This window comes from Numida meleagris, chromosome 12 (assembly GCF_002078875.1).
Source record: "Numida meleagris isolate 19003 breed g44 Domestic line chromosome 12, NumMel1.0, whole genome shotgun sequence".
Lineage (NCBI taxonomy): Eukaryota > Metazoa > Chordata > Aves > Galliformes > Numididae > Numida > Numida meleagris.
The window spans coordinates 10,732,759-10,752,252 of NC_034420.1; the positions used below are offsets into that span (position 1 = coordinate 10,732,759).

General features: G+C 44.0%; 2 protein-coding genes across 4 annotated transcripts; both read right to left on the bottom strand.

Moving 5' to 3' along the window:
- LSM11 (LSM11, U7 small nuclear RNA associated) lies at positions 1,349 to 12,229 on the bottom strand. The gene is made up of 4 exons (XM_021410849.1): positions 11,578 to 12,229; positions 10,360 to 10,499; positions 9,555 to 9,638; positions 1,349 to 8,148 (listed from the first exon to the last, which is right to left on the bottom strand). Exons 1-4 carry the CDS (start codon positions 12,227 to 12,229, stop codon positions 7,744 to 7,746), a joined length of 1,281 nt encoding a protein of 426 aa, XP_021266524.1. The 3' UTR covers positions 1,349 to 7,743.
- THG1L (tRNA-histidine guanylyltransferase 1 like) lies at positions 14,089 to 19,453 on the bottom strand. 3 transcript variants are annotated; one of them, XM_021410636.1, is made up of 6 exons: positions 19,245 to 19,453; positions 18,204 to 18,380; positions 17,585 to 17,754; positions 16,801 to 16,889; positions 16,023 to 16,130; positions 14,089 to 14,876 (listed from the first exon to the last, which is right to left on the bottom strand). In XM_021410636.1, exons 1-6 carry the CDS (start codon positions 19,421 to 19,423, stop codon positions 14,715 to 14,717), a joined length of 885 nt encoding a protein of 294 aa, XP_021266311.1. In that variant the 5' UTR covers positions 19,424 to 19,453; the 3' UTR covers positions 14,089 to 14,714. The 3 variants fall into 3 exon arrangements, with proteins under 3 accessions (XP_021266311.1, XP_021266312.1, XP_021266313.1); XM_021410637.1 differs by lacking the exon at positions 19,245 to 19,453 and having other exon boundaries at positions 17,585 to 17,750; positions 18,204 to 18,340; XM_021410638.1 differs by lacking the exon at positions 19,245 to 19,453 and having other exon boundaries at positions 17,585 to 17,659; positions 18,204 to 18,270.

A 19,494-nucleotide genomic window follows, 5' to 3' on the forward strand; every position in this document is an offset into this window, starting at 1 on the left:
TTCTGAGGATTCAGCTAACGTCGGGTCAGGAAGATTCACCTCAGCAGCACCAGAGAAGCCCCACCTGCTCCCAGGCTTCAAAACAGAGGCAAACTGACCTCAGACCTGGAGGTAAATGTGCTGTGTAGAGTACTGGGAGAGCAGCCAGACTCAGGACTGCAATTTCTAACGGCGCCTTCCCACCCCAGCCATCATCTTCCTTAATCTGAGCAGTGATCTCACTGGATATGAGACAAATGTCTGCTTCAATACTCTCAGGTGCAAGGCACCTGTGAGCAAGTAAACCCCACACCCCAAGTGTCTGAATCAGCATACGAGACTGAAGTTTCCAAGATGTGTGGCACCATGCTTTAGCAGGCCTTTTTACACTAGAAAAGCTACAGAGTTTAGGTTTTAATATCTAAGAGCAATTGAACAATGAAAAAAGCTCAGGCTTTCTGTAGCAGTGCCAAACTTGTCTCACGGAAAGCTCAGGAGTACAACTGCTGCAGTTAAAGCAACTGCTGTGACTGCAGTTAGGAAGGTATCAGAGCACATGCTTCAGAACCTGCAGGAACATCAGACACCAACTCATGTCCTTTGCACTTGTCAATTAAACAGGACAGAGCTGTAAGCTAAAGGAGCAAGCAAGAGTCCACTGCCACTCTGACTGCACTGATACCAGAGAGATATCAGACACGTGGCAGAAAGGACTCGCTCCCGCTGTAGAACTACTTTAAAATGCAAATGGAAGTCAATGGGTACAGACCTCTGTGAATTTGCTGTCTGATCCTTCTCATTACATGCATCCTCCCAGTGCCACTTGTAGCTTTAAGCTGCAGCGTTTGTTTTCTTTAAGCAGTTGGCAGGTTGCACTGGGAATGATTCCTTCAGAAAACACCTGAATTCCACAGCAGATTTGTTACCACCTCTAGCAAGCTGCACCCATGCAGTTAGCACCTGTGAGCCAAACACACCAGCACCATTTACTGTGGCACCAAAGAGGTTCCTGGCAGTCAGGTTCCCTGCTGGCTCTGCTCACATTTCATGGCAGCTCTGGACCTGCCCAGTTCCTGGAGAACCACCTCCTGGTGGCACGGACACATCCTACGTAACAGCCCTTTGAGTGCTCGGGACGGTACTTACATCCTCCAGCGCGAAGCTCACTTCCTTTCTGCATCTCTAAAAGGCAGGTATGGTGAGATTCTCAATTTGTGGAGGGATGCAGTTTTGAACACGCAGGCAGCTGCTTCGCCTCAGATCACACGACTGGATAGCAGCACTAGCAGATAGAACTCGTGGCCTCCGCATCCACGCACCTGTCCTAACCGCTGTCACGAGCATATAGACAGAGCACAACAAAACAAGCTTTGAAGCCAACTGTCATATGGGTAGTATTTATTGCAGTGTAGTCTTAGCACTTTTAAATATAAACATTTATATCTCGAAAGCAGAATATTGCAAATTCGGTATTATCCAGTATGTTCATAGCAGCATCAGCTTCCTAAGAAACAAAATAGTTAGGAAGACAGAGAAGGAATTACAAACGAGTTACACCCTCATTGATCGCAGTTCGACCCAAACGTGGTACTGCAGTGTGAAACAGATACTGAAGTCACCAAAGCTGACCTTGAAGACACATGTAATTCCAAGACTGAGGTGCGTCATTATACCTGATGTCTGGCACATTTTCCGTGTGCCAAGACACAAGGCTAACAGTCGAGTGCCTGAAGAGGGCAGATGATCTATGTATCTGCATTACCTGACATGTTCTAGTTTTAATAACAATCCTTAGCACTTGTGTAGCGCTCACTGCTCCCCCAGATACTGGTGAGACAGGCAAGGACTGCTCTCAGATGGATTACAGCTGTGGAGCACATAGGGAAGTGACATGCCAAGGCCATTCTGTGAGCGAGTGGCAGTAGTGAGGCTGGAATTTGTCAGCACCTGACTTCCAACCCCATATAAGTCTGGTAGGTCATGCTGCCCCTTTGTGTTTCACTTGGGAAGCTTTATAACTGACTAATTGGTTAGCAAGTCCCAATCCATGCAGCTATACAGGACGCATGCACCATTTGGAAGGAGGTCAGTACAACTGCTCCTCTCGTAATGCCCATTTTAGTGTAAAAGAAACGGAGCCCTTCTCTCATTTTCTCATCTCGGGATGATCTGTCAAGCAGAAGGTACAATGACACAGCTGCACTTTGCTCTGAAGCGGTGGAAATCAGAAGCAATCGCTAAAGGAGCAGGAGCAGCTTTCATTTCTTGCCTGAGAGAGAGCACTGATCTTTTGAGAGGAAAAAAAGATGGATATGTTTTTACCCAAACTGATCAAACTACTTTTCATTCTAAACGAATACAAGACTGACTGAAAGTCTCAGGTGTACTAATTTTCTTCAGCTAAGTCATCCAAGTGTACACTGTGAAGGTAGCAGCTAATAAAACAGTTATCCAGGAACATCAGAAGCCATTTTCCTTCCCTGACAGGCCTTCACTTCTCCCAGCTAAGAGCAAGAGCACTTACAGTGACATCTGAAAGGACGCGTAAACATCACGAGACGCCAGCTCTGATACTCCCGCACTGAAGCAGTCCTTCCCCCCGCACCCCCAGAAAGCTAACAAGGAGAACCAAGCCTCCTGCCAGCCCTGCCTCAAAAGAGGAAATTTGCTTTCGTTGTTTGTTCTCCCACTGGGTTTCCTCTGCAAATTTTGAGAGGCAGGATCAAACGTATCAGTTACAAGGGATGGAGCCTGGCAGAGACCCCTGGGGCACAGTTCAACGAACGGAGGCTGCACTAGAGAATTGTCTCTGCATACTCACTGCTTTGTCTGTAAAGCACAAGGTAACACGGGACAGCACATCACTAGGAACCACTGCACAAACATCTCCTTGTGACAGTAACACAAGAAAACTGTGCTTGCTGCCAATGCCGTAGGCACCTGATTGGTACAAACGGGAACTGCTCTTCTAGAAACTTTCACTGTAAAGTGAAGATTGTTTATACTCAAGTTTGCAAGCGGACTCATGTCTCTTTGAGCTCTGTCTGTGAGTGCACCTAAGTTATTTTGGTTTTTTGGCTTCTTTATGCCCACCTCCCAGCAAGCCTGGAAATGCTGAGAGAACCAGCTCTGAAATAACCGCCTTGCTCTATGAAGAGCCTAACCCTAACCCTAACCCTAACCCTAACCCTTCCTTCACTAGAAGGGAAGGATTTTTTATCCTCTCTTCTTCCAGTGGTGGCTTCATACATTTCCATTTTTGCATCTTCGTAGTACCCTTCAGAATAGAGGTTTTTGGTTTGTAATACCTTCATCACAATAATACGACCTTTAGTCACTGTATCGGTCAGTATCGCATAATTCCATAAATCCTGTAATCTCTTAACTTTTAAATATCATTTCTAGTAAGTTTTAGCAAGGCAGTCTTATGATTGCTATAGTACAAGCTTCCAATTTTTAAGCCAATGTCAAGAAGTGAAAGCACAAACTGAAATAGCTCTGGGCTGCAAAAGACACACGATCTAGCATTTCTGCTTTACACTTTGCAACGCAGGCAGAAGAGGAAAGATCCTGATATCCTGAGAGCTGCCCCTGCTTCCAAACTGAGCCCAGGGGAAAGCTGCATCAGAAACCATGAATCCAGCAGCTGAGGGAGAAGAGCAGTCAAAAACGACCGTGTGCTGTCTACTTCAGTAACATCATGCTAGGCACCTATCTCTAGATCAGAAAAACTTTTAGGCAATGAGCAAGCCAGACTAGTCAGATGAGAGCCTAAAACGCACACTTTCTACAGGCTCCTTTCTAACATTGGCCTTATCCATTCTGTTACCACCACCATACTTAACAAGTGTTGGATAAAAATGAAGCACCAGAGCAGAAGAGTTTCCCAAGAAGGAACAATACACATAACTACAGGGCAACGCTGCAGTGCTCAGCCTGGTTCTCACTGTTTTTCTCACTTCCCAGCAGCAAATAAAGTATTTGTGCTGTGGTGCCATGAAAATCTCACCCAGACTGTGTGAAAGGGAGTTTAGAATTAGAACACCATTCAAAAAATAAATAAATAAAACAGCCCCTCTTCAAGTAACCACGAGACTTCATTCCCTACTGAACTATGCTGGCAATAAAAAGGCACACGGTGACACTTTGAGAAATATCTGTGACACCGCAGTTTAATTCTACAACTACTGCATTATGTCATACGCACCGTACCACGTATCTGCAGTTGGCATTGTGACATTTCACAAGTTTCACATCTGCTGTTTCAGAAATGACCCTAAAACCACCTCCAGTGATCACAGCACTTCTTCGAAGGCAGTTCAAAAAGCTCCTTGCCCTCATTTGGTACCTCACCATAAATACACTTTGAGAATCAGCGCTTACCATCAGGCTGAAAGATGTCCCACAAGCACTGGGCAGGATGCAACCAGCAGTGATCCCTTCAGGGATTCTTTATATTTCCCTCAAAACCTGTTGAATTCCTTTGTTTCTTAGGACTGTGTCCCGCTCTCAGTCTCTAGCACAGTAACTTCAGGTATCTATGCTCACACCTTCTTCGTGACACTACAGCAAAAGAGGAATGCAGGAGCAGACAGCTGTGGAATGAAGAGCCTGGATCTGTGCTGAGCTTGGAAAAGGAAAAAACACGGAAAGAAACGACCAGAAACAACAAACAAAAGAACAAAGTGCTTTTGGTTTGTTTGTTTGAAACAGACTCACATGAATACTTCAGTGAGGTAGAAGACTTCAGAATCACATTCAATTTTATTTAAGAGAAACTTTATCTGAAGTATTAAACGTGCAAGTGACAACACGTACAGGATCACTTGCTAAGTCACAATCAAATACTATGTTTGAATGAGACAAAGTTCATAAAACAGTCTTTAGATAACGGGCCTTAAAATGATACACTGTCAGAAAAAGTAGGGAACAGGAAGACTGTAGAAGATCTGAAGTCATGGAAGAAGCTGAATTTAAGAAGCAGCTTGGCAATAATGAGAGAGGTGGGTAAGAATTAGGAAATAAAGGAAGAACCACCACACAAACCATTACATCTAAAATGGAAGAGAGAAATTTAATCCAGTCCAGAGATAAGAAACCAATGAGAAAAGAGGAAGAACGGTTTAATAATGAGGTAGATGAAAAAAATAAAGTGGTATAGTTCTTAGCCAGGTTTGTCGACTGAGGTGATGATTGTGGAAGAACAGGTCAGTGGCAGTAGAAAAATCAAGGCACCAACGCAAGTCCAAGCACCAGCATTTCTCATAGAATCTAAAATACAGGAACTCACAGATGTGAAGCAACAAACACTTGTAAGATTCCAGAAAAAAAACCTTCTGATGAAAGGAAACACTGAGACTTGCAGGAGAAAGTGAAAATGATGACGTGTCATTTCCATGTCAGCTGGCATGGAAAGAGGGCACTAAAGCCGAAAGAACACTCAAGGCAGCTGTATTGTATTTAATGCCTAAGAAAGGATGAAATAGGCAGACAAAGAGAAATACAGATATGAGGTTAGAAAAAAAACACACGAGAATTGAATGGGATATCTGATACACAGGCCTGAGTGGAGATACAACACCCTTTGGTCAAGTATGAGAGAAAAGGGAGAGGTGTCAAAGCAGCAGCCTTTGGCATACATGAATGGAAGAGGCAGAGACAATCATCCCACGCAGCTGAAACAGAAACAAACCAGTCAGAAATTGGAGGGGAAAAACTAAACACAACTGAAAACAACATGAAGAAAAACAGTAATTTGCAATGAAAGCTGCTGAGAAGTCAGGAGCAAAAATAAGTTCCTTGCTTCTAGCTTCATACACTTGTAAGAATTTGTGAGGATCCTGTTCAGCTGGCAAGTGCACGGAAAGCCAACCAGGAAAGGTTCAGAAAGGGCCACCTTTGATGAACAATCTTCTGAAACCAAAGTTAGAAAGGAACTTCCTGAGGAGACGAAGTACTGAAAGGAGAAGGAAACCGTGTGCGTGGGAACAGCGGACCACGTCAACACAAACAACAACAGCACAAGAGGAAGCAAGAACCTCCAAGGGAGGAATCTGTTCAGTGCTGAGTCTCAGTTCATAGTAGAAGGGAATCACAGCGATGAAGTTACGTATAGTAAGAAATAGTAAATATTCTTTATTTTCCTCCTAACTCCTTGAAACCGTTTTTTGCCTCAGCGGTACTTCTTAATCTGAGGTACTTTTGTCCCAGTCTGAACCCGGATTTGCTGCTCAGTGGCTGTGCTGATCAGTCATCCGACCCCGCGTCATCTGAAACGCTGACAGAACACTTCCAGGCTCCCCCAGAGTTGAGCAGCTGCTCTGCGTGCCCAGGAACTCCTGCTAAATGATTTCTGTAATTCACCCAAGCACCAGACGGACTCCTAATGACAAACGAGCAATATGCTGCACTTGTAGCAACAGAAATCTGTCATTCAAGAGGACAGTCGCTCAATCTGAGGGCTTATGACCACCGTATGCGATGCAAGACCTGCTATAAAGCAGTAGGAAGTTGTTTTACCCGTTGTCCCGGCAATTTCACATCTTCACACTGGAGCTGCTGTGAAGCATAAGGTAGCTGGTGTGAAAATGGGAATAGCAGCATGAAGTCTAGCGGTCTCTGACATCCAAGAGAACAGACGAAGTAATGTAACAGCATTATTTACCCTCACACTTTTGTATATAGCTCTCAAGAAGCTGTTTATATCTGCAGAAGCCTGGCCTGATCTGTCATAGCTTAAGAATACTCCTAAAATAAAACCAGCAATGAGCAGAGTTTGACTTTTATACAGATAGGAAAGAGTCGTGATAATTTCTGCTCCATGAGAACAGCTGAAGACGGAGCACCTCTAGTTTCAATAGAGGGAACTTAAAGGTGCTTAGATCCAGTACAACGTGCTCAGCACGAACACTTGTATCTGAGAAGGAAAACTACATCTTTGCAAAATTTGCTATGGCAATAAGAAGCAAATGGGTGAAAGAGAAAAGTACAGTTTTCCATGTGCATCCACAGCATTCAGATATACTCCAAACATGGAGGTCCCTGGATCAGCTCCATTAGCTGCTTGCTGGTGACACATGGCGAAAGCACAGCATCACAAATAGAAGCATAAGCTTTGACACTGAAAACAGATTCAAATCCTGCAATCATTAACAGAAAAAGAGCAGTCTTCAATTACGAGGTTTTCTATCATGCAGAGCATTACAGAGCTAACGAAGAAGCCATCAGTAGCAGGTCACCCCACCTTTTCAGACATTACTTCACACTGACCGCCAGAATTACATTTGGAAGAGAAGACATCCGTGTGGCAATGGCAGATAAACAGTTGGTTTTGGAACACGTGAAATCAGAGATTCCTCAGAACATGCAGAATACCATTCGTGATTCATTTCAGGTGGAGATCTCATCTTCAACTCTGTAACTGTATGTCACAGTTTGCTCCTATAACCAAGTACATCAACATTCTCTACCAACCTTCCTGACTTAGCTGTTTACTTTTTAAGTAGCAGTGGGTTCTGTGCTCATCTCCCTCATCTCAGGGTAAAACTGTGCTGCTGACCTTACCCTGAGACCCCCAGGAGAGACTGAAGGAGGCTGCTTTGGCAGTAAGCTCAGGATGCTCCAGTTAGAATTATCTCCCCTACCTTGTTATGGCAATGGGAAACCTGTCACAGTACCATACTTAACAAGAATGCTAAATAGTAATGAGAGCTACCACAGCAATTCATGCTATCAAATAAATACACCGACGAAGTCTTAGCCAAGTCAATGAGCTAAATGGACAAGCAAGACGTTCTCTCCTCGAATAAAAATCTGGTTTATGTGACGTGTGAACACCTGCTGATAATCCACTTTGGGCCTCCTTTTTCTCCGTGCCTGGCTTCTTGCACGGGTACCACCAGCAGTGGCACCCCCTGTGTGAGCAGTCCCGCTGCCCACATCAGCTTCACCTCTGACAGCCAGATGCAAACTGTCACCTGGCATCTTCTTTTCTCCACCTCTGCCCAAGCATTTCTGCTTCTCACGCTCATCTTCTTCTCTCCCTCGTCCCGATCCAGCTTTCCATCCGGGTGTCTGAGAGTCATTTGTCAGGGCTAGCTCCCCTGACACAGTCTTTGAGTCAGCTCCCTTCTTCACTGAGGCATCCTGCAGCTTGAGTCTGTCAAACAGCTGTAAAGGAACATTTCTGTAGGTGACCACTCATAAAACAAGGAAAGCCTCTTGTTCTGCACTTCTGTATGGTATTTGAGTACATGATCCCAAACCAGTTCTCATAATACTAAGTTGCTCTGTTAGCTCACTTTTCCCAAATCTCTTGTAATGCTGTCAAATAGAGAGATTTCCATCCTCGTGTCCCCAGCTGGGACACACATGCCTAAGATAAGGAGCCTCAAACAGCAAGGAATGCGTGCTGAAAATAGGGCACTGTTCGTGCTCCCCCAAAACAAACTGAAAAAGGCCACTTCTGGGAGGTGAGCACACCAAAAACAATAGGAAAATAATTAAAGCTAAAGCAGCAGATCCAAAGCACTGCATGAGCTCATTAATCTAAGAATACACGACACAGAATCTGGAAGAGGGACTGCTTTTACTCCGGCAGCAGCCAAGCTTTTATGAAATAGTGACAAATGAAAAGGATTCTTGGTGAGGCGATCTCTTCCTAGCAACAGGATGGGCAGCGAGTCTCTGTGAGAGCTGGCTAAAATTAACAATGACAACTTGATTATTTTAAACTTTCTTTTAAAAAGAAGGGTGGGATCTGTCAGAAAAGAGATTTAAGTGGCAGGAATTTAAAAGCAAATTCCTTGCAATGAAACCGTTTACAAGTTTTTGTGATGCTTCTCTGATGTTCAGAAAGCCCCAAGCTATGCCATTCAATAGGCATAGCCCTGTCCGTTTTTTTTCCCTTCATTGTTCAGAAGTTCATCTACCATTTTGTTCAGTTTTCAACTTCATAAACATGTGTTTGCAGCTGGATCCTACAGTCTTGCTTTGGAGCAGCATGAAGAATTTTGGGCTTCACAGTAGGTAGACCAGTTCAAGTGAGCAGACAGACACACTGCTGGCTGAAAGACTGTCACTCCATGAACTTCAGTACCAGTTATGTGCTGCCAAATCACTTGGTGGAACAAATGTGGACTGGATCAATCACCAGTGCAGAAAGTGCTTTTGTACCAAATTAGCTGGGGCACAAAATGCTGGATTTACGCTGGGCTTACGCTGGCTGTCAAAGGGCAGAAAATGGTTCTCGACTGAAGACAGAGAGTACAGAACAAACCAGTCAAGAACCAGGGAGTGAGCTCACTGAAGATCTGCATATTGTACTAAGCAGTGACAGCAATTACGATCTGATATTAGAAATTCTAAAGCAGAACGTCAGTAACACTGAACTAAAGCCAAAGTACTTTCAGAAGGTCAGAAAACATTACTTTTCAGTTCAAGTCATTTTAGAGTCACCTGTGATAAAAGGAGGTAAAACATTTCAGCTGGCAGTAAAGTTTTCCAGTCAGTGCTCCTCTTCCACTACTTTGAAAAACGAGATACTCAAAACCTTAATATGGCCGAGGGTCACCTACCCGGGTTAGTGAGAGCTGAGGTTCTGCATAGAAAGCTTTGCCCAGTACTGGCTTCCTGTACGTCTCATCCACATCTGTCAGGGCCTGGAAGAACAATAAAGAGATGGAAAGTACAAACTTGAAAAAAGACACAGAGACTTCAGGCCAGCTTTGTCTCACAGCATTGTGAAATTACGTTCTGAGAGAAAATCCACCCTAGGAACAAGATGTGCTTTGGAGATGGCTTTGTGTCATCTAAGTTGAGCCGAGGTATAAAAGTAACAGCAAAGCCCAGCATTCATCCTGCATTACTTACAAAATCTTTCTGAGCTTTGTCTGCAGAGCCCTTCTGTTTTTTTTTCTACCTATTTTTGAGCTTTTCACAGCCCTAGGCTCACACATTTCTAACAGTTGCTTTTACAGCCACTGTCCCTAAGATGTACACATGGTAGAACAGAGGGGAAAGCTTTGTCGCTGACATGCAAAAGCAACTTATCAGTGAAAGACATCAGAGAAAACTCCAGAAGCTCTCGATATTCCTCATATTCCACCTTTCTGGGTTCTTGTAATAAAAGCTTTGAGGCTCTAGGGTACTATTCAACATCTCTCCATGCCCACCTACAACCTATCAAACATCCAGGTGTCAGCCAGACCCAACACCACGCACCACTGAGGCCGAAACCCAGCGCTCAGTGCCAGAGCATACGAGTTTTTAGGGACCACAACATCACATTAGTCTTCTATAAACGCAATTTGCTTAAACCTGTTGCAAATTTCAAGTTTCCAGCACAGCAGTTATAAATGAAGGGCTCGGAATGATCATTACCATATTCCAGAACTTGTCAAAGGCAACCAAAAAGCCTGTGCAGACTCCACGGAGCCCCTTGAAAGTGCGGATGTGGACATTGATTTTTACACCGTCTCGGACGCAGCGATGGAGCTCCCCCAGCGGGCTGCCCTCGTGCACTAAGACAGAAAGAGAACATCACTGGTTTCAACAAAGCGCATTCATACTGAAAGCACGGAGAAATAATTTGCTTTACGGTGGAAGTACTGCAGATCTGGGTACAGCACTTGTTCTCACAGCAGAAAAAAATCAGGCGCCCCAGAGTACTGTAATGCACTGTGCTTGTAATTACTGTGAGTCCCAAATGTTACCATGTGGCAGCTGACGTGCAGTGGCTGGCTGCGTGGTATCTCACAGCCACAGCAGGGAAACACAAAACAGCTCCCTCTGAATTCACTGAAATCACAATTTTTTTTATTTTTTTTTTGGAGATCCACTGTCTTCTTTCCAGATCCACTGCCTGCACAGCTGGACTCAAATTCACACCGATACAAGCTGCCTCCTCACCTCCCAGCCTTATGTGGTCGCTTCATGAGTCTCTGCTTTCTCCAACCCAGCTGACAATGAACCACGCTCTGAATTCGCAGATCCATCACAGGATCCATGGGGCCACGGTCACTACATCAGCCGGATGCTCTAACCAGGCAGTACATTTTTGAACCAACCCTGAGAACTCGCAGGATCCTTTTAGTTCTCTTAGAGTGCAGGTTCAGATTCCTAAGTTTCTTGTTCTCAGGAACCTTACAACAATCCGAGCATAACCCTTTCATACAACCACATCTCTGCTCGGCTGCACCCTGCACCAGGATATGAGATCCCGATCAATATTTAAAGCCAATCGTTTTGGAAATCCTAAACACAGTGACGTTTAGGATCATACGGCACCTGCGGCAAGGCAATCATTATGCTTTGGCATCTACATGAGCAAAAAGTTCCGCTTTAGGCATTAGGTACTGAACATTCTGAGCTTTGCTGTTGCGTAAAGAAGCGCACTGAGGTGACAGCGATGAGATGCTCTGACCCCAATAAACCCGCAGGATTTTTAATTAAATACCAAATACCGATCCGACTCCCACACACCTCCGCCCTCTGGTCCCAGTACATCCCAGCCGCGCCCTCCAGCTCCAAACACCCCATCCCATCCCATCCCATCCCATCCCATCCCATCCCATCCCATCCCATCCCATCCCTCCTTACGCGGCATCCTGGTGAGGACGTTGCGCGGTGCCCTCCTGCGCCGTGCCGTGCCGCCCCCCGCCGCGTCCTGCTCGGGGCCCGCGTTCACCATGAGGCTGCGGAGGCGCTGGATGCGCTCGGGGTCGGCGGCCGGAGGGCCGCGGCGGGCGGAGCGCCCTGCGGAAGGACCGCGGCGGGCGGAGAGGCCGCGGCGGCCGCGCGGGCGGAGCAGGCCGCGCTGGAAGCTCTCGTACTCGGCGAGGTTGTTGAAGCAGGGCGCGGCGGGGAAGGGGAGAGGGGTGTCGGCGGAGTACAGCGCCAGCAGAGGGTCGAAGCGGCTGGAGCTCACGTCCAGGCGGCTGGGGCTGGGGGAGCGTTCGGCCCCGGGCCGGCGGCGGGAGTGCCGCTGCTCCGCGCCGCCCGCGGCCCCCTCGTCCTCCTCCATGCCGGGCTGCGGGCAGCGGCACCGCCCGCCGCTCGCCGATAGGGGCCGCTGCCGCGCCGCCCGCAGAGCCCCGCGGGGCGCGGGAGCCGAGCGGGGAGGAGCACGGCGCGGGCGGAGCGTGCGGGGCGGTGTCCGCGCGGGGCTGGCTGACCGCGGGCCGTGCTGCGGGGCTCCGGGAACCCGCGGTGCAGCCGCAGCGTCACCTGCCTTCTTTTCAATCCGTAACATCCCGTACAGCGCGGAAACATTTCTCCAAGGAAGAGCGATGCTGTGCTACCACTGCAGCGTGTTTGTCCTGTCACGGATTCCGCCACTTGCTAATTCATTTTTCGTAACGGGCTCACGGAAGTGGAATGCTTCCTGCTACAGCAATACGCCTGACACCGTTAGCCACCAACAACATGAAGGTCTGCTTCTGTATGTGAAGCCGCACATGAAACCTTACATGAGAACACCATGTACTTTAAGTTCATGAAGCACACGAGGAGTTTCTTTTTCCTCCTCCCAGCATTTAAAATAAAAATGAAAGGCCATGGCCAGTTCATAGCCTGGTTCCAAAGTCTCCATCCATACGATGCTTACTTACTACACAATGTTGTAAGGATGAGTTAAACGGAAAACACTCCAAGAATAAGACCTAATACCTCTGTTCAGACACACACATACAATGTGCATGCATAAGGAGATAAAGCCTAGCATGTCTCAGACAGTCACACTATATATTATTAAAAACCTACATAATACTGTATTAATACTGGCATAATACTGGCAGCACAGAGCCAAACCCATCTGGGCACGGCCTTGAGTGGGTGTATCGCATCCCCTAGCATGCAGCAGCCTATGGAAAAACTGAACCAATACAATACCTACATAAGACACAACCACGGCTGCAATATTTTCCCATCTCTACTCAGACTGCAAAATCCAAATATTGCCACTTCTGGAGCAGTTGCTCTACAGGTTGTGCCTGAAGTCAAGATCATCATCATCAGAGTGAAGCAAGTTACATGTGTGATTTTAAAAATACATACAAAAAAATCCCCAAGCCGGCAGACAGACAGACAGGCAGCTCTCAATGACTGCGGCGTAATGATTCATTCAGAATCACCTCTCACACTCCCCCATATTCTCTTCCTAGAAATTACGTGTGCCATTCTAAAAAATAAGAACAGTATATATATTCTTCTTATTGCTCGGCGTTATTTTCTCAGAATTAGGATACAGCATAGAGCTTCCTGTCCTGATACTACAGCTGCATAGACTTACTGCTCATTCTCAGGAAGAAAGTGCAAAGTAGTATTTCAAAACACAGTAAAACGCCCATTTCGGGACTCGTGTTTTTCATTCAATAAGAATTGCACACTGCCTTAAATGTATAAGTTCATCTTGTGAGAAGCACAAAAGCAGAAAAATCAACTCAACTCAGCACCTGATCTGGTCAGTACAGATTATTTGATCCTCTTTCCATTGTTGTGGGTGGTCCCAACAGTGGGCTCTCTCTCCCTCAACAACAGCTTGCCAGCCAGAGCATGGTTCTAGCACCATGTTTCTGAAACCAGTATGGTTAGAAGCAGTAGTATTGTTCTTATAGGAACACAATTATAATCATATAACAAGCATTTGTACTGGAATAGGTTATTTCCCTCAAATTCCATTTCTCCTGGGACAAGGCCCTTTACGTTAGCAGAAATGCTTCTGCTCTCAGATGCTGTGTGATTTGTTTCAATGAATAGATTAACTAATAGTTAAACAGTGACAAACTTAGGCAACAACTCACTCCCCCCTCCCTAGCGCATATACTCAAGACTGCTACATCTGTATCTACCCCAAGAAAATCAGAGAACAGCAACACAAGTTCTTGTTAGCACACTCTTTACAAGAACATTCTCGCTTTGCTGTCCTGCTCACTCCATTTCAAGCAGGGGATGGATGGCTTCCCAGGCCACGAAGATGAGAGCACAGTGTCTATTTATGCCCTAACAGAATTAAAGTCTGTACAGTTTCTTTACTCTCAGACTACTTGCAACCTTCACTAATTATTCCTCAAAGTCCCAGCAATGAGAAAGTCCAAATAATAAATACACCAGGAAGAAATAATTGTTTTTTATTATTTTTTAAAGTATAAAAATCCTGTACATTGGACAAAAGCATTTAAAATCAATCATGGGAAACTGCTGGGTTACTTCATTTCCATTCTGTAAGGATCAGTCATTAGGAAGTTGAATAGTTTGTCACTAATGTCACAGGGGCCTTGAAATGTAATACTAAATGTCAGCTGAAGTATTCTGATCTGTCTCTAAACTGAAAGAAAAAAAAATAATGACTTTTTCTTCTGCTTTTAACTATTCAAATACACAAGCTTTTTTGTAAGTTGTCAGTTCAGTAAAACATCCCATGATTTACGTGCTATAGAAATACATAACATTTCTATACACTATTTCTGTAAGTATGTATATACAAGCATCAGTCGATTTATGACTGAGTTCTTAACATTTTAAATACAGTATGACTTAAGGTTTTCCAAATGGATCTATCCTTATATGGCAGACAAGACAGCAGTGTCTCACTTCCAGGCAACTTTACAGTGCTAAAAGCAATGTAAATGGTGAAGACATTCCACAAGTTAAAATCTGCCAACCTCAATCCATACTTTCCCAGTTGCCAACAACTCAAGCAGAGCAAAACAAACTTCCAGTTACACTCATCAGAGACATCAGCTATCCTCAGCCAGAATCTCAGGATATTCCTCCCAGAACTGTTCCCCAATAATGTCACAGTGCAGGGGAACAACTTTAGTCCTAGTCCGGGTCACTTCAACTTCCTTTTCTTCTGATTCCTTTGGCAGTTTTATTTTCTTAGTCATCACTTCATTCACCTGAAAATAGAGTTGACACATTAGCAGACGTATAAGACTTCAGAGGGAATTTACAAATGGACAATAAAAGCTATAGTAAAAGTAACCATCAACCCTATAGCATACTGTAGAATTGGAACACAGAAACTTTTGAAAGAGTCTACTCTCAGTTTGACAGCTGACATGACACGTGAGTAGCTGAAACTGCACGTCAACATCGTGTAGCTTGAAGAAGTTACCTCCAAATCCACGGGACTGATTGCAAGTATTCTCGAATAAAGTACAATATTTAATTTGGAGCTACTTAAAGTAAATGGGAAACCTCAAAAATGTCCAAAATCAGTAAGAAAAAATAACGTATAAGGATCAAGTGAAATATATTCCCAGGTGAGAGCCTCTACTTGTTCTAATTATTTCAAATGGAGTAATAGAAGTGACTGGCTAAAACGAAACAATGAAACAAAGCAGAAAAAAACAACCAACAAATAAAAAGATTAATTCTTATATACATACACATACACACATACACATTTGTAGAAGTCAAAAGACTGAACAAATTAAAGAAAACTCTTAGCATGGACTGATTGGGTTCTGATCACATGAAACATGCATACTTCTAATTAAGCATATCCTTCCATAGCAGGAAGATCTAAGGCCGTAAACATTTAGGGTTTCCTGGGACTGGTTTCATACAGAACTGGTATTTCTTACACTAATTCTGCATCCACTATGCAGAATGATGAAAATTTCTGAGTTATCCTTAAAAGGAAATCCCCGTTAAGAGCTGCATTCTGTAGTATGTTCCTTTAATAAGAAAAGGGTACTAAATATACCATCAGCTGAGCTACATTACGAAATGACAGTTTGTAACTCCTTTGCAGTGGAAGCTGACAACAGGCACCAAAATGTACTTTTTTCTAGGAAGCAGAATATAGTTCTAAAATTCTCAAAACTGCTATGTTTATAGACACAGTTATTTAAAATCCATCTTCAGAACAATTAGTCATCTTTCACTACATCATATGGAAAGTTTGGCTAGTTTAATATATCTATAGATACACATCCACAGAGCATCATTCCCATTTGGTGATCAGGCAGAGTAGCTTTCTGGCCACAGTGTAGCTATTTAGAGCATGAACAGGAAGCAAATGGCAATAAAGTTTTTACCTTCTGCCATATTAAGACAGTTCCTTTTCTATACATCAAAGGCTCGTTGTTGTAGTTGATGTTGAATTCAGAAAATAAAATTTCATTCTTATCTCCAGCCAAAGTTCCCTGCAAGAAAATGAAAGCAACAAGTACTCTTAGAGAAAGAGACAGAAACAAACCAACAAGGTTACAAGCAAACTGAATCTGCAGAGCGGAAGATGGGTAAATACAGGAAGTAATAACGACACTTAGAGAGGTTTTTCATCTTTAAATTACAAGCTGTAATTGCTTTTCCCCAACAAAGGAGTTATTTTCAACTGCCAAATGGGGATATTAAAAACGGAGAGAGTTTTTTCAAGTCTGCTTCCGTTTTCAAGATAAATAGAAAGTCAACAAAACCAAGAGAGAAACAGAATCTCCTGAAATGTGCACAGTGAGACAATAATGCAGGAAGGGATTGGGAATCCATACTAATCGAATCCTCTCATTTTATCTCCTGCTTACAGACACCAATGTTTACATGATGTTTTTAAGATTTCTGAACTCACTAAGAAATTAAAATCCTTGTAGAATTCCGGTTAAAATGTATTATTTGCTAACCATCATTATTTGCTATTTATCACTTATTATTTGCTAATTCTTATCTTTACAATTCAAGAAGTTGTTGAATATGCACCCGCAAAATTATTATACTAGGAACAGAAAAGCCAGCCGGGGCCGCTGAGCAGGCAAGGCACAACTTAGCAGACCAGATGATTTTCTTTGTACCTAGAATATAATCTCTAGAGAGTCTTACCTGGAGTCTGTCCTGTGCTTGTACTGGTGTCAAACCACTCCGCTGTACAAGCATCCAAAACACTGTATTATAAAGGTTATTGATATGGCCTGCAGGAAAAAAAAAAAAAAAAAAGAGTATTTACCAAATCTGACTGACTACTCAAAAAAAAAAGGAAAAGCAACTTAATTCCCAGAGTCATAAGAAAAAACTTTTAAGAATAAATAATATCATTTGGTAGAGAAGATACAGACTTTGTGATCCATTTTTAAATGCGCTGCATATTGTTAATAACTAGAAGACAGATTAATTTTACTTCTGAAAAGGAAGAGCAGAGGGAGAAGGGAGTTTTTAAATAACCTAAGTAATCTCAATTTGAACAACAAGGACTACACGTTAAAGGATACCTAGAAATGAAACCCAACAGTCTGTTTCAGCATGATACATACAGCCCTTTTAACCCCCATCACTTTCCTACGTTTAAGAAGAATTTCACTTAAGCTTACTTTTGTTAAAGAAACCCAAGAATATGAAACAAAACCAAATTCTATTCATATTTCCTGTGCTGGATTCACACCCGGCATGCAATAAATTCAGTCATAATCTAAATATTCAGAATTCTAGCTGACACACATCTGGACAAATCCCACTACAATTGTAACATTGTTTATTTAAAAACTACCACCCTACCTGCTGTTCTTTAACTGACAAGTTACATATACAAACACAATGGCAATGAGGACAATTCTCTTCGGAGAGGATAAGAACTCAACTGCACAAGTCTCCATTTTCTAGAAATGCTTACAATCTGCTTGTCTCCAGCTGAGGTAGTCCTTTAAGTTTTGGTTGCTGGGATACAGCACAATTCGTCCATCAAATCCTGGTGGGTACAGAAGTTGTTGGTCCTTAAAGTAATCCTTCCAATAGAAAACGTAACTTGAGGCAAACTGGGAGACCACATGAGTCATGAACTTACTTGTAAACACAAAGCAAAGGAAAAAGAAAGGAATACATCAGTATGACTATATGCACCTGTAACCATGATGTATCAATAGCAGTAACTCTGGTGGACAGCATTACTTCTTATATAATGGTCCAACAGTTCAGCAATGGCATAATCTTTTATGAAGTACTAAGAATCAAATACATGAGTTTGGAAAGCAAAACACTTTGTTAAAGGAAGCCCTGTTTTATCAAAAGTACTTAAAGCTCCCTATCGCTAAATGCTACAGAAACACTGCATGCAGAGCTCACATGAAGAACTAGAACACTACAACTAGAACTAGTTGGAGTGTACATTTCCAAATACAGCCCAGCCTGTAGCCTCTGTGTACAGATAAAGGCAAACGTAAAGACAAGGGCCAACGCCCAGGTTGAGACAGATGTTAGAAACAAATTCATTTTCACATCAAAGCAGGTGTTACCTTGCCCTTCTTTTAAACCATTTACTCTTCTTTTTGAAAACAAAACTGTATTCATCGCTCTGTCCATAAGCAATAGCGATATCCTCCAACTCCTGCATCACTGTCTGGGCACACTTGGTCATCAGACGAAGAGCACGATCATCATTTGGCTTTTTGAACTCATGCTGCTCAGCAAACCTTCAAAGCAAAAATGGCAGAAGAAGAATCCTTTAAAAGGCAACTCAGAAATGTGAGCCCATTCATTTTCATCGTATTTAGTTTCTATGAATATTGATTTACAATATCCAGTCAATACTAACAGAGAATTCCTTACAGGTATGAAGCACAGTAACAAAAAAATGGTTTTACACAAGGGCTGCTCCAAAAGTAATGCCTCCTATGTTGGCCCATGATGTCAGAGGCAGATGTTGGTGGAATGGCAGTAGAGGCTGAACCATCCCGCCAATATTCCATTACATTTTGCTGCCATGTGACAGATGGCAGCAGAGGGGCAGTCTGACATGGAACGGCGTATGAAGCAAAGGTGTAGAACTGAATTCCTCCAGGTGGAAAAAAAGGCAACCAACTGACATTCATCGCTTGCTGAATGTTTATGGAGGCCAAACAGTGGATGTCAGCACTGTGAGGCGGTGACTACCGAGTTTCAGCATTGGCAACAGCGGGTCATCACTGCTGGTGCCAGTTAGTACAAGTGTGGCATGCAGGTTTTTATTAATTGCTGGCAAAAATGCCCAGTTCATGGTGATGACCATGTTGAAAAACAGTGTTTTGTAGCTGAGAATTTGCTCTATCGAACAGTGTTATTGTGCTGCTTGTAGATGCTGTAGTTTTCATAGAGATAAGCAGGAGGCATTTGGGAGTAGCCTACATACATTACAGACAGTCCCTGTCACAACCACACTTGTTAAGCAGGACAGGGCTCGTACAGACAGACCTCACTCCAGACCGGGCCTGAGACATGGCTACGCCCCCTCGCCGCGTTGCTACAGCAACCACCCGGCAACAAGCTGCCCGCCCATTGGCTGCCCGCTCGGCCTTCACCTGTGGAAATTGCGGCCGTCCAGCCGGACCACTATCCAGCAGTTGGGCAGACAAGTGTCGTCCGCCTCAAAGTCCCGCACGTACTCGAACTTGCTCTTCGCCATGGAGACGCGGCCGCGCACACAGCTCACACCGCGCCGCGCAGAGATGGCCGCCGCCGCCCGCAGGCAGCCCAGCATGGCCAGAGCGGAACGGGAAGTAGAGCGCCCCCGCCTCACGGAGGGCACACCAGTGAGCCCTTCTAGGCGCC

Excerpts from the sequence above, each read along its gene's own strand:
- LSM11 (XM_021410849.1), bottom strand. The coding sequence starts at position 12,229 with ATGTTACGGATTGAAAAGAAGGCAGGTGACGCTGCGGCTGCACCGCGG. Across the intron at positions 10,500-11,577 it reads CGTCCTCACCAGGATGCCGC|TGCACGAGGGCAGCCCGCTG; the intron begins GTAAGGAGGGAT and ends TTTCTGTCTTAG. Across the intron at positions 8,149-9,554 it reads CTCAGCTCTCACTAACCCGG|CTGTTTGACAGACTCAAGCT; the intron begins GTAGGTGACCCT and ends GTTCCTTTACAG.
- THG1L (XM_021410636.1), bottom strand. The coding sequence starts at position 19,423 with ATGCTGGGCTGCCTGCGGGCGGCGGCGGCCATCTCTGCGCGGCGCGGT. Across the intron at positions 18,381-19,244 it reads GACGGCCGCAATTTCCACAG|GTTTGCTGAGCAGCATGAGT; the intron begins GTGAAGGCCGAG and ends TTTGCTTTGAAG. Across the intron at positions 16,131-16,800 it reads AAGCACAGGACAGACTCCAG|GGAACTTTGGCTGGAGATAA; the intron begins GTAAGACTCTCT and ends ATTTTCTTGCAG.